The sequence below is a fragment of the Plutella xylostella genome, chromosome 31, assembly GCF_932276165.1.
Source record: "Plutella xylostella chromosome 31, ilPluXylo3.1, whole genome shotgun sequence".
Lineage (NCBI taxonomy): Eukaryota > Metazoa > Arthropoda > Insecta > Lepidoptera > Plutellidae > Plutella > Plutella xylostella.
This window is the reverse complement of record NC_064011.1, coordinates 2,912,245-2,927,975: the sequence shown is the minus strand read 5'-3', so window position 1 is coordinate 2,927,975 and position 15,731 is coordinate 2,912,245. Positions and strand designations below refer to the sequence as shown.

Here is a 15,731-nt window from a genome sequence, read left to right as displayed (position 1 = left end):
TCGACTACATGCAGTTCGCTCAGAGATTCTACCTCATTGTTGTAGACCGCCATAGCAAATGGGTTGAATGTTTATACATGTGTAATTTGTCCACGAAATCTCTAATTCAGAGATTAAAATTACTATTTTATACGTTCGGGATTCCCCATGTCATCGTATCAGATAACGATCCTAAAATATCCAATGAGGAGTTTACCTACTTTTGTTTATCGAACGGGATCAGGCATATAACTTCCCCCATCTATCACCCATGCAGTAACGGCCAGGCTGAGAACTCGGTAAAGACGTGTAAAAAAATGTTAAAATGCATATTTGAAACAAATATGAATGCTTCAGTTGAGCAAGTGAATGAGAAGTTGTCCAGCTACCTGTTTGAATTTCGCAACAGCGTGCACTGTTCCACCGGTGAGTCACCGGCCAAACTGATGTTCGGCCGCGAGTTACGCGGGAAACTCGACCTTATTATGCCACCTCAGAAACAAACAATAGTTCCGAACGTAGATAAGGCCGACTGTAGACAATTTGATATTGGACAAAAGGTATTAGCGCGATATTTTGTATCAGGTAAGCCTAACTGGACATTAGGAAAAATTATTAATAAATTAGGTAGTAGAATGTATGTGGTAGAAATTAATGATATCGAATGCAGGAGGCATGCTGATCAGTTAAGACTTTACCATGAACCGATAGCAAGCTCAGAATCCTTGGTACCTTCCGCCACCGCTCCACAAGTTCAGCCTCGTAACGTCACATCATTATCACCAGCATCAGTGAATCGTGAAATGGACTTAGAGACATCGGGACCTCCAACAGCTCAGCCAAATTTAGATAATGAGCCATCAGTTGATGAATTTCACGAATGTGACTCGGAGGTTGTTGCTGGTCCTAGTTTAGAGTCGCCCGCGACGCCTGCGGGGGCGCCGGTAGCGGTGCGGGGGGAGGACGCGCGGCCGCCGCACTCGCAGCTGACGACAGCTGTCACTGACAATGTAACTGCGGAAAGTCAGAGTGCGGCCACTGCTTCACCTCATGGCCCCTATAATTTAAGGCCTAGAAATAAAGTTATTACCTATAAGTAAATTAAGTATTATTGGTTTATTGTTTACGTGTATATTTTATATTGTTGTCAGGTTCGAAGACTAATTTAATAAGGGAGGAGTGCCATGTACCATGATAGCATAAGAATTGCGACTGGCCTGCGAGCCAGTAATAAACGAGTTACCAAGTTAACCGGTCGTATCATTGCTCCGTCTATTACAAATTGGCTCTCAAGATCAAGTAAAGAGGTTATTAAAAGGAGCATACAAATTAAGGCCTACGGCCCCCAAGTACACTTCTACTTGGGATCCTCAGGTAGTACTAGATTATATCTCTAATTGGTTTCCTAATACAGACCTTTCGTTACAACAAATTACAAAGAAACTAACAATACTACTTGCAATTTGTACAGGACATAGAGTACAAACATTGTCACTGATTAAATTACGTAACATAAAAATAGATCACAACGGGGTAAAAATTCTTATCTCTGATATAATTAAAACATCTGCGCCAGGTCGCAATCAACCATTGTTAATACTACCGTATTTTGATCAAAATAAGAATATCTGTCCAGCCACAACTATTAAAGATTACATAGAAGTAACCAAAGATTTGAGACAGACAAGTAACAATAATCTTTTATTGACTTTCAAAAGGCCACATAAGGCCGCCACCGCTCAATCTATCAGCAGATGGATTAAGCAGGTTCTATCAGAGAGTGGTGTAGATGTGTCTGTGTACAGCGGACACAGCACGCGGCACGCGTCCACCTCGGCCGCTAGTTCCTCCGGCCTCTCAGTCGAAGCTATTAGAAAAGCAGCTGGTTGGACTAAAAATTCTGAGACTTTCGCCAAGTTTTATCACCGCCAGGTGTTAGATGTAGCTATACCTACACTTTTGTACCTTGTCAAACTGACTAGGTAAATAACAAACCGTCAATGTTTGAATAGGCAGTTTGTGAGTTTGACAAGGTACAAAAGTGTACAGTTACTTATGCAGCTGACCGTACATTTATATGAATCATACTACACAAAACATGCTTTTGATTTCATGAATGGGTTCACAGACATCTTTTTATTTTACTGGACAATTTAGAACGAGGACTAGGCGTTACGACCTTTTCAGTGAAAATAGCAAAAAGTTGGACATAAAAACTTACCAACGCATTCTTGTGTCTCTCGATCTCTGTCTTAAGATACTTCCTGTCGTGTGTGAGCGTCGAGTCCGTGCCCAGCGTGAACAGAGACCCCAGCATCTTGTACGATGCCACTTGGATCTCGTCCACTGAAACAAAGGAACATGTTATACAGGGTGTCCCGTAATAGTGATGGAAGAATGGTGGAGTGGATATTGTCATGTATCTATAAGTAGATGATAGTTAATGTTAATATGTTAATACTCAGGAAAACATTGGGTACTTTCAATAATGGGTTATATCTACGTGCATAGCACAGTTCAAATTATTTTAAGACCACTCTTAGGTAGGTACCTAGTTATGTGTTTGCAATCAAGATTTGCATTGTTAACTTTTATGGTTTATACATCTAGATATTTATCTAAAACATGCCATAAGTACGTCAGAACATACGTATGTACCTAGTAGGTATCATAAAAAAACTAATTGAAAATGAAAGCAAGCGGAAATTTTATCATTTAAATAATTTTCTATTTACAGATAGAAATATAGTAATAATTTTGTCTTTTTAACTGATTATGTGACAAACAATGCAGATTCAGAACCTGGCGTGCTATGTGGTACTCTTTGTTACAAGGATATTATTGGTAATTTAAAAAAAAAACTTTTTAAGTATGTAACTAACAAATTCATAATTTTGATTTCGATAGTTACTTAACTAAAATTTTAGTATAAATTCAATGATGTTAAAAATCACATGGTTTTATAGATTTATCTTCTCTCCCAACCCAGGTATCATCGAGACAAAAAGATCCAGATTCCCTGCAAAAAACTTACTCGGGGCTACTGGCAAACATAACAGAAATAAACTCCGTTCTAAAAGACTTACTCAGAAACTATGGCGAAATCAAAAAGATAAAAGGCCAGGAACTCTCTGCTGAAAGTTTCGAAGATAAACAAAACATAAACGCTGAAAAAGATTATGAATCAGGTGAGGAGAACGGGTTCAAAATCCTCTTCGGTAACCCAGGAACGGGTGACGATGTAGCTCGAACTATGGATGATATGGAAGATATGCATCTAGAAAATGACGATAGTTCTATTGAAGATAAGCCTAAGCCTAAACGAGGTAATGTGAAAAGAAACACTCATCAAGAGAAAAACATTGATGATATGCGTGAGCCTAAACGAGACAATGAGGAAAGTTACATTCATGAAAAGAAAAAAAAGGAATCGATTGAAGAAGAAACAGCGGAATCAGCCTCAAATGAGGCTTTAACAAAAAGAGTGACTGTCGGTATAATGGTACGAAGGAGAGTTGATGCCAAAGACAATGAAAAGAAGAAAACAGTAGAAGAAGAAACTCTAGGGTACAAGATTTTGAAAAAGAAGTTGCAAAAGTTGGCTGCGATCGAGCAAATCGTTAAAGAGTCGGATGCTGTAACTGAAACACCATTGGAGGTAGGTAGGTTTATTCATTGTGTCACAGCCTAAAGTGAAGGAGAGCTTAAACGGAACATTTGTAATTATTTTTAATATTTAAGATGTATGCATACAAACATGGTGTTGCAAAAGGGGTAACTATACTACACTCTGTATATTGTGAATAGAAAATATCAAACTATGATTCTTCAAAATCGATGAAACTAAAGGTTAATTTATATTAATTGGTATCGTAGCGTAAGTTTATAAACATAAACCTTTCCAGGCTGATTCAGGTAACCATAGAGACATATTGAGGCAACAAGGCAAGAGGGAAGAAAAAGACAGAGACATACATAAATCGCTGCGGACGGAAGAGGATGGTGGAATTGCGTGTTTAAAAATTGATGTAAAAAAATGCTACATGGTAAATATGCACGCAGATATAAACAATATGAAAATGGCTGTCTTTATACATAATCAGGAACAAGTAATGACAGAACTACGAATAGGGCGACATACTACAGATATCGTAGAAGGGAATGTACGAACTGTCATCATCATCACCATCATCATCACGACCCATCACGTCCCCAGTGCTGGGGCACGGGTCTCCTTCCAATGAAGGAATTATTATCATCATTAGGCCATATTCGTTCTCTTGGACAAAAACCTCTTGGAGCTTCACAAGGCTATTGATTCCACATCCAGCCACTTACTAAGTCATTAGTCCTCCCAAAATGCCCTTAGGTACCTACATAGTAATTTATCCTTATTTAATTCAAGGCATTAACAGCTGCTCTTGCGAAATACTGCTCCGGAAAGTACAACTGCAATGATGGTTTTAAAGACAAGTTCAAGGGATCGTCGAGAGTTCATTGTATTCAAATCTTTCAAGCAGATCTTGTAGGTAATTCTCAAGAAGATGTGGAAGCTCCAGAAACTAATGATTCAGAAGGTGTGGAAGCCCCAGAAACTAATGATTCAGAAGGTATGAAATTATTTATAGATCGTTCTACACTACACTACACATTAAAATTATGGGTATGTTTTGTAATAAATGAACTCATAAACAAAGGCAGTCCCACTAACGGAGACATCAAAGGATACCTGTAACCCCTTTCAGTAATTCTTTGTAATAATTCGTTGACAAGAACAATCAAAACTATTCTTGCTTAGCGATACTTACTCAACGATCAAGACATGGCAATATAGGTACTATGCAGAAGAGAATTCTATCAGTACACTTAACAAGAGATGGATATAACCCCTGACATTGTAAATAATATAATCTATATTGCAGAAACACATACCCGCGGATATAAAGAAGGTAACTTATGAATTTATTTACCTTTTTTCTATCAAAATGTGTTACTATTACTATACTACTTAGGTCGGAATAGTGATTTCAGTCATTCGTTTGCACTTCACTGCATGTCATGAAGGTTTATTGTATGTATTGTATCCCTAAACTTAATAATGCACAAAATATTCTATTCTTACTCGAACGAAATCACCAATATATCACTATGTTCAGCACTAGTATCACAATCAACTATTTCATAGCACCATCAAGAAAAAAAGAAGGATGGGTGACTAAAAAACCAAATTATATTCGGAAAGTATATAAGTTATCATCTGAGCAAATAAAGGATCACAACAAAAAACACGAAAAAGTTAACGATCAGCACGTTAAAAACGCAGTACAGGAAGTTTTCCTCGATGACCTCCTAAATATAATACAAATGGACGCTAAAAGGACAATTCTTAATAAAAGATCATTGAAGAATATAGAGACACAACCAATTATAGTAGAAAGTTTATATAAATTACGGAATGCTGATACAAACATAGAACCTCGTTTGGTCGAAGAAGTAACAAAATATAAAAAGGTACAGTACCTAATGCTTTTTAAAAAATACGCAAATTATTTAAAATTTGAAACTGTTATATTTTGCATTCAATTGTTTCTAATTCAATCACGTTCAATTTATCTCTTTTCAGATTCCATTGCAGACGAAAAGAAATAAACTACTAGAAACATTACTAAGAACAGCTCCAGTTAACAAAGAAGTAAAAATACTCAGGGAAAGTAATCTACAGAACTTGGAGAAAGAATGTGCCAATATAAAGACAGCAAAATGCAGTGACGCTTGCGAAAAGTCTATGCTTGAAAATGGGATAACGGATGCAGCACAAAAGGAAAAATTGTACGATCATTGTAAGACACAATGTAGCCATATTTTTGCTTTTAGTTGTGGCGGTAAATCAGGTAAAGACGAATCTGATGATTCAGATAACTCTGAATCGGATGGTTCCAATAAGTCTGAATCGGATGATTACGATAGTGAATCGGATGATTACGATAGTGAATCGGATGATTACGATAATGAATCGGATTCGGGTAGTGCTGGTTCTGATAAATAATTACTTCTTCTTTTAATTATGTACCTAAATACATTTGTGACAGTAAATTAATTATAGTTACTTTTACTAGACGATATTAGTTTTACCTCTTATCCTTTAATTTACAAAGGGCTCGTTGATAGATTCAAGAGACGCACTATGTTGAGACTCTTTTATGTGTCGGTATTATGGACTTACGTGTTATTGTTGGATCTATTGTCATTTGTAGACTAAAAATTAACAGAAATTTTGTAATAAGGCCTGGCACCTGCGGCCGCAACACGGGTTCATTATCGACGTACGAAAACGTCACTATATCCCGATTGACCACAAATACTAAATTGGTTGATGGAACGCGCATTTAACGAGTTTATCAACTTCGATAACCGACCCGTGCGGCGGCTGCTGACAGATTAAAACATCAAACAATATATTCACAACCGTTACTTACGCAACAAATCCGCCCCATACTCGCAATTGGCCAGATGGTCGAACATGGCCGTCAGAACCGGCATGATGACTCCGTTGATGTAGCCCAGTGACGTGGATGTCTTGAGGTGCGTGCCGCGCAGGTGAGAGTACTTGCCCTGGGGAGGGGAGAGGGGGGTTTAGTGGAGGTAGAAAGGGGGTGGTTCAAATCCTGTATATCTTTCCTATTATCTTTAAAATATTTATTTATTTTTATTTATTTTTATTTATTTTTATTTATTTTATTTTAAATGGAAAACTTACAGCTATTTTGACAAAAACACTTATAAATAATAGACAACAGAGAGCCAATTACAAGTTTTCACTAGTAGATAATAAAATACAATATAAATTTGTCTTCTTGGAGTTACACATACATAAACACAAAGAAACAGACCAATATAAGAATACATACCTACATCTAAAATTAAATTAAATTAAGTTATATAATTTAAAAAATAAAGAAAATGCTTCGTTGTTAACTTAACCTTAACATTGTTATATATCCTCTACTCTACACTATTGTTGCTGTATTTCTCATAGATATGTGTATAATTTGACTCATACAATGTCAAGCAGTGTAAACATTGAAATATCGTAGCTTTGTATTTAAGAGCGACAATTAATAATAAATAGACGAAGTGCAGGTCTTCTATGAATAGTGGACAGATTCACTCACTCATTGCTGGCTTTAAACTACTGATTTGTATGAAAACTCTGTACTTACTACAATCGATTCTAAAACAGTACTATCTTTAGTGCTTTAGTGCTACGAAGCGTCCGTAGTCGAGCGGGCCTCAGTGATCGTAACTGATCGCTGAGGTTAAGCAACAACTGACACGGTCAGCCATTGGATGGGTGACCAATTTCAAGTGGTGCTTTTCTGGACGCTTCCGTGCTTCGGACGGCACGTTAAGCCGTGGGTCCCGGTTGCTGCTTCGGCAGCAGTCGTTAAGCCTAGTCAGAGGCGTTCGGGCGGCTTGAAATCATCTGACAGTCGGATTGCCCACTTACCCGACAACTCTCTCAGCACAAGCTTGCTTGTGTTGGGGTCCACCAACCCGCACTTGGCTAGCGTGGTGGACTAGGCCTAAACCCTTCCTTCATTGGAAGGAGACCCGTGCCCCAGCAGTGGGGACGTAATGGGTCGTGATGATGACTATCTTTAGTCTAAGCCACTCACGTCCTGCAACTAGTGTAAATTGTCGACTCACGTCCTGCAAGTAGTGTAAACTGTCGACTGTCGTCCTGCAAGTAGTGTAAATTGTCGACTCACGTCCTGCAAGTAGTGTAAATTGTCGACTCACGTCCTGCAAGTAGTGTAAATTGTCGACTCACGTAATAAAAGTAGGGTAAATAGTCGACTCACGTCCTGCAAATAGTGTATGGTGTGTCCCAGGTCGTCGGCGACGTTGTTGAAGAACGTGAGCATGGACGTGCGGATGAACTCGGGGCAGTTCTTCACCAGCGACTTGGCGTCGATGCCCTTGACGAGGACTTGGAGGCAGCGGACTGTGATGCGGACGTCGGGGCCGAAGGCTGTGAGGCTGGGGGGGAAAATATATATGTATTTTTTTATTATTTATTTATTTATAGGTAATAATACATAAGAAAAAGACAAGCTTAAGGATACTACAATATTCCTCGCAGGATTGTGCGCAGCACCTTCATTCTGCATTATATTTCGTCGCTTCATTCTCGATATAATATTAATTAACCATGTAGTAACCTAAGCCTACAAGGCGACTTCGCACGATTTAAGAGATAGTCAATTGACTTTTTACCAACTGACAGATGTCAGGCAACTTCACTCCCATCCGTTTCCCTTCGGTCCCTTCCGCTTACGGACTTCATTCCTTTTCGTGCGAGGCGACGAAGCGCACGCGTCTCGATTGCTGCGCTTGGATTATTTCTACCAACGTATAAAATAAAAAATGCCTAAGCGCAGCGCAGATAAAAAGATCGAGAAATACAAAAATAAAATAAGAAAACTTGAACGTCGACGAATAAGAGTTTTAAGCGATTCGTCTTCTTCGGATAGCGAAGGTAAGCAATTTCTTAAATATTTAAGTGTGATTAAATTTAATTTTGGATTACATTGGGGTTGACTGCGAGTCATCAACAATGAAAATATACATCGGAGTGGACTGCGAGTCCTCAACGATTCATTAGCAGAAAATACGTGTAATCTTAATTAGATACACGTTGCCCTGCGAAAATTTACAAAGTACCCTCAAATTTTAATAATTTTTATTTTTCATTATTTTTAGTGGAAAACCATACGCCAGCCCAAAATGGTACTAATTTATCACCTGAGAGGACGATGGCCAACATCGAATTAGACGATGCTCCACAGTACGACTCGATAGAAAATACTACCGAGGTCGAGACGTTAGATGACACTCACAACGCTACTGATCCAACAAATGATCCCGAAGAGGTCGCTCCACCCGTAGAGCCGTTAGATCCACAACTTCTATCAGCATTGGGTGAAGCAACAGATGATACCCCAGCCTATGGAGAGAAAATACTCGATAATCTCGCAAATTTATGGCTTCCGTTGCTTAAAAAAGGTTTATCTAAGGAACCAAAAGAAAAACTATTAAAAGAGTATAATATACCCGATAATTGTCGGCTTTTGCAAGCACCGACACTTAATGCTGAAATATTTCATGCAATACAGGACATGCCAAGGAACCGCGATAAAAATTTGACGGTGCCCCAACAACAATTGGGTTCCGGCATAACAGCTATAAACAGAGCTATGGAAGTTCTATTAAAAGGACAGGACACATCTACTGCTATAAAGCATCTAAGCAATGCCTGTCGAATCCTCTCTGACCTGCATCATATGAATACGCAGTCACGAATAAAACTTATAACACCAGGACTTGACCGATCATTCCTACATGTCATTCAGGATGCTGAGCGTGATGAGACGATATTTGGCAACAAATTATCTGAAAAAATTAAGGCTGCTAAAGCAATAGAGAAACAGGGCATTCAAATAAAGAAAGTTACAGCGCCGAATCCAAAGCCTTCGTCTTCAACGCATATGCAAACACCTGTTGTTCGACCAACGTACTCGGGAAACTGGACAGCTCCTCCTCGGTACTCGTCGAACAGGGGGGGGGCGAGAGGCGGCAAGAAGACGATGCAGAGCAGTCGCCGACCGTACAATGCGGCTCAAACGTACAAACCAGCGACCTCCTCCTACTACAGACCCCGAGCTTCGAACCAATAGTCCAGGTACATGCGGGTAGAATAAGCCACTTTTATCATAATTGGAATAAGGTTACTTCTAATGCATTAGTGCTTGACTGGATTAGAGACGGCTACAAGATTCCATTCTGTAAAAAAGTAAAACAATACTTAATACCAGAAAATAATTTAACATCAATTGAGCAACTTGAAATGGAAAATGCCATACAAAACCTTATAAATCTAGGGGCCATCTCTGTATGTGAGCCAGTCAAGGACCAATTCATTTCCAAAATTTTTTTGGCTCCAAAATCGAATGGATTGAAACGTTTTATCTTAAACCTAAAACCGTTGAATATGTTTATACCTACCCACCACTTCAAAATGGAAGATTACCGTACAGCATCCAAATTGATTCCGAAAAATGGTTATATGGCTTCTATCGATTTAAAAGAAGCCTACCTATTAGTCCCAGTAAATTCGCTTGACAGAAAATACTTACGATTTCAATATAGACACCCAAACTCAAGTAAAAATATTACATACGAGTTTACAGCTATTCCATACGGCCTCTCTGTAGCTCCGTGGGTATTTACAAAAGTTATGAAAGAAGTAGTATCGGATTTACGCAGACGGGGTCTCAAGTCGGTCATATATCTCGATGATATTTTGTGTGTCGGTGACACTTACAATGAATGTTCATATAACGTAAACGAAACTATAAAATTATTAAAAAACCTAGGTTTTGTTATTAACTTTGAAAAAAGCTCATTAAAACCAACTCAAGAACTTAAATTCCTCGGTTTTGTCTTTAACAGCAAAAATTTAACACTGTCATTGCCTATTGATAAACGCCACCGTATTGTCGAAATGGTTAAAAGGTTTTTAGATCTTCCACAGTGCTTAATTAGAGAATTTGCTCAACTTATAGGTATATTAGTAGCTTCCTGCCCCGCTGTTAAATATGGTTTATTATATACGAAAAAACTTGAAAGGCAAAAATATTTGGCATTAATAAACAATGACGACTATGACGCAAAATTTAAACCATCACTCATCATTCTGGATGACTTACGTTGGTGGTTGAAAACCATACCCAACGCACATTGTCCTACGAGACATCCAGGATACAAATATGAAATTTACACCGATGCTTCAGGCACTGGCTGGGGGGCTGTGTGTGGCGATAGACGTGTTCATGGCAGATGGAAGCCATCTGAAAAGTCCAACCACATAAATTACTTAGAGCTCCTTGCCGTATTCCTAGGTCTCAAAAGTTTTATAAATAATGAAACCAACTGCTCAATACTCCTGCGGGTAGATAATACTACCGCTATTAGCTACGTGAACCGTATGGGTGGTATACAGTTTCAGCACCTTAGCGATTTATCTCGATCCATTTGGCAGTGGTGCGAGACACGAAATTTATGGTTATTTGCATCTTATGTCAATTCAAAAAATAACATCGCTGACTTTGACTCCCGAATTGTTAATCCAGATACGGAGTGGGAGTTATCAGATAAAGCATTCAAAACTGTAGTCCTTCACTTTGGTATGCCTCAAATTGATTTATTTGCGTCTCGCTGCAATGCCAAATGCGACAGATTCATCTCCTGGAAGCCAGATCCCGATGCGGTGGCGGTGGATGCTTTCACTGTAAACTGGGGCAATCAATATTTTTATCTATTTCCCCCATTTTCACTTATAATGAAATGCCTGAGAAAAATTATTGATGATAATGCAACAGGTATTATTATTTTCCCTAATTGGCCATCTCAGCCCTGGTTTCCGCTGCTACATGATTTGTTAATATCCAGAATAGTTTACTTTGAACCTAGTAAGGATCTAGTACAATCTAATTCCAGGGAACACCACCGTCTGCACGCGAAGCTTACCCTGGGTGCAGCGAAACTTTGCGGAAAGCCTACATCCAACGTGGCTGTCCACCAGAAACGTTAAACTTGATGTTATCGTCACTATCCAGTAACACCCTAAAACAATATAATGTAACGTATAAGCTCTGGTGGCATTATTGTATGACTAATAATATCGACACTTTTAAAGCAACCAAAAGTGCTATGCTATCGTTTTTGACCCAACAATTTAACTCCGGATGTTCATATGGCTCGCTAAACAGTCATCGGTCCGCCCTCTCCCTGATTTTAGATGGTAAAATCGGATCGGACGAGGACGTGAAAAGATTGCTCAAAGGCGCGTACAGATTGAAACCAAGTCGACCTAAGTACACATATACCTGGGATCCACAGCAAGTTTTAAACTTCGTATCTAATTGGTATCCAAATGACGATCTCAGTTTAGAAAAAATAACCGAAAAGCTAGTCGTCTTGTTAGCAATCTGTACAGCCCACCGAGTTCAAACGCTCTCTCTCATTAGGCTCGAAAATATAGTTATAAACCAAAATGGGGTAAAGATCGGAATTACAGATATAATAAAGACATCAGCGGTGGGACGGGAGCAACCCGTCCTTTACCTACCTTTTTTCATGGACAATATTTCCATCTGCCCGGCCACTACTTTAAAAGATTATATTTCCGTTACTGAAACTCTTCGTACCGAAAACCTTGGTAGGCTGATTTTAACATACAAAAAACCATATAAACCTGCTACATCCCAGTCCATTAGTAGGTGGATTAAAAAGGTATTGGCGGACAGCGGAGTTGACGTAACAAAATTCACAGCACACAGTACTAGGCACGCGTCGACTTCAGCGGCCCATGCCGCTGGTGTCAGTATTGATATAATAAGAAAGACTGCTGGGTGGACAAATTCATCTAACACCTTTGCCCGCTTTTATAATAGAATCACATTAGATGAACGTAATTTTGCAGAATCAGTCTGTTTACCTAAATGATTTAAGTTTTAAATAGGCTCACCTAGTTGATTGTATGTGTAGAACATGATATGTTGAATCGGTTGATTGTAAGCTATTAAGATGATTATGTATGATTATAAAATAAAACTATACAAATCATTCTGGTCTGATATTTTATTTTAAAATCTTCCTTAAGTAAGTAGATCTACCCAACACAAAACTTTCTTCTCTGAAAGTCTACATGGTTAATTAATATTATATCGAGAATGAAGCGACGAAATATAATATAGGATCAAACGAACTTCTCAAGTGAAGTTCGATCATTATTATATGAGTCGCTTCATTCGAAGATATAATAACCCACCCTCCCATGTCCCCCATAGTGCAGAAAGTTTTGAATAAATCTCTAAAGAATGAAGTCCGTAAGCGGAAGGGACCGAAGGGAAACGGATGGGAGTGAAGTTGCCTGACATCTGTCAGTTGGTAAAAAGTCAATTGACTATCTCTTAAATCGTGCGAAGTCGCCTTGTAGGCTTAGGTTACTACATGGTTAATTAATATTATATCTTCGAATGAAGCGACTCATATAATAATGATCGAACTTCACTTGAGAAGTTCGTTTGATCCTATATTATAATTTATATAATATGATATTGATTCATCGATTGAATGATTGATTGATTATTAAAACTAGAGAGTTTACCCAGACGCACTAAGAATAATGACTGTCTGATCCTTTCACCACGGTGACAAACCTTTATCATTGTCAATTATCCAGTGTTTGCTACTGACATGCTAAGAACATTACAGGTTCAATGGTCTGTTATTAGGAATCGCGCTTTAGAAGACGGAAAAAGTTAGATATTCTAATTCCGTACACTAAGAACAAGAAAACAAAGGGTGAGGTTATAAGGAGGCCTATACCCAACAGTCGGCGATAGACGGCTGATGATAATGATGATGATGACTGAACAACTGTAACTGTAAAGTTAAATACCTAATATGTATTTTTCTTACTCACCGAGATCTCAATAAACTGGCCAGTTTACAAAACAAAGCAGCCACCATTTCTTTCTCCTTCAAACTAGCCGCGCCGACATTGTTCGTGGCCGTCGCCACCGCTATGAAGTAGTTGCGATGAGTAGAGAAATATTTCTCCATCAAAGGTAAGACCACCTGGAATGTTATGTAAAACATATTTGGCAAAAGGTTGACATTTGAAGACAATAGATGGCGTTGCGATGGCTTTTGTGGTTGTTGGGAAAGGTTCACATTTGGTGATAATAGATGGCGTTGCAATACTAAATTGATGCATTGTTTCCTTTGACATAATAATGTGGGTGAGGTTCTAGATGTGGTTTGTGAGATTGCGTTAATGTTGTGAAGAGTGAGTCTTGTGAAATGTATGGAAACATTATGTGATTGGTTGCTAATTCAAAGTTGACGTAGTTATAAAGTTGTTGCTAGTGACACATAGATGGCACTGTAATGCAATCGATCATAACAAGAAAGATGCAATTATGAATTTTGTTTCTTTAAAATGGAATTTACTTTCTCATTGCATGATATTTACGAGCCAAGCTTCTGATTCATTCGCACGCTAAGCGTGAATGTTATACCTTTTTCAAGTGTTTTCTTTCCGCTTTGTGATGCTTGTAAAAATATAATTTGGAGCTAGAGTATTGAGGAATGTCAGAATGTAATGTTATGTGTATATATTGCTATATCATTACTGCCATTGACGTATTTTTGAAAAGATAAATAGAAAGAAGATAGACAAAAATAACAAATTACGGTGTGGACTTTTCTGTACAGGAAAATTTACAAGTTTATGTTGACGATAGCTGGCATATTATAAGGCCTATATCCCAATAGGATTATTTATGCCTTACCATAGCTATTAAACGCATACTAGGTATCTATTCTAACAGACATACATACCTTAGAGAAGAACTTAATATCCCTCGTGCTAGTCTTAAAACTGGACCTGCGACTGAAAGTCGTAGACGGTTTCAGCATCTTCATATTAATCGTCGCTCTATCGATATACTGTATCAACTTCTCCAGCAACGAATACGCGAATCTCAACTCTATTGCTACCCCCGTAGCGGTCTGTTCTGTTTCGCTTTGTGTGGCCTTGCTGGGTCTGTGTAGCTTGTAGCCTTGGTATTGAAGGTATTTGAGGAACTCTTGAGATCGTTCTCGATCTTTCTTCTTTTCTTTGTCGGTTAGTAAGTCGTAGGGCACTAGTTGAGGGTGGATGCCGCCTGTGGAAAGATGAAGAAAGGGAGTTTTATAGTGTTTTTATGGGTTATACGGTTATACACATGTATTTTTAATATACCTAAGCAGGTAGGATCCTTTCCGTAATGTAATAATGTAATGTAATGTAATCAATAATGTAATAATGTAGAAATACGTTTCTAAACAAACTTTTCGCTCTCATTAGATTAGTTTCAAGCTATGACCTCATCATCACATCTTCAAATCGCATATTTTAGGCATATCCAAGTCTACACAGAACAAATATTTATCACTCTACTAACTCGGATGGAAATACCTTCCAGCACCAACCACTACTCTATCCATCTTCTACGGATCTACCCAAAATAATCTAACATCTCAAAAATATACCCGCATGTCAAATAGATAAATTTTAGGAGTCTTTCTCGGGCACTCTTTGGGGGTGCGTATTGCGACGTATAAAAACGAAATGTATAATTTCACATTAATAACGTTCACAACAAACAGGGTTATTGGTAAGTAGACCGGATCCTTTCAGGAGGTGATAGAGGAAGGCATTTCCAGTCGATTGAACCCAATAATGCATTATCCTAAACTTTACCATTTCTAAGATATTTAATATTTAAGGTTTTTTAATTTTTTTGCCAAAATTTTATGCTTAAACCAAAAATAAAAAAAAATCAATCATATTTCAATAATTTTTTTGGTTGTTTTGCATAAGTAACACCTTAATAAAGTAATTAAAATAATCATATGTGCATTATTCGACTTAAATTAGACATAATACCTCAAAATAGTTAAACATTTTGAAAAAATATTCAAAACGCAAAAACTAATAAATTAAATTAAAAAAGATTTTCATATGACATTTTTTTGTGCACTTTAGCTTAAAAACATAGTCAACTAATAAGCTTTCAAACAAGATAATTGAATACCAAATCGATTAAGGTATCACCAAGATATGGCCAAAACAACCAGAG

General features: G+C 38.0%; 1 protein-coding gene across 1 annotated transcript in view; it reads right to left on the bottom strand.

The window, feature by feature from the left end:
- Positions 1 to 15,731, bottom strand: part of LOC105392640 (ryanodine receptor) — a 170,963-nt gene that overhangs the window by 51,111 nt on the left and 104,121 nt on the right. The window contains exons 78-82 of the mRNA XM_048632203.1: positions 14,449 to 14,774; positions 13,529 to 13,683; positions 7,842 to 8,019; positions 6,456 to 6,591; positions 2,201 to 2,325 (exon numbers count right to left, since the gene is read on the bottom strand). Coding sequence (XP_048488160.1) covers positions 2,201 to 2,325; positions 6,456 to 6,591; positions 7,842 to 8,019; positions 13,529 to 13,683; positions 14,449 to 14,774 — 920 coding nt within the window. The remainder of the gene's footprint in view (positions 1 to 2,200; positions 2,326 to 6,455; positions 6,592 to 7,841; positions 8,020 to 13,528; positions 13,684 to 14,448; positions 14,775 to 15,731) is intronic.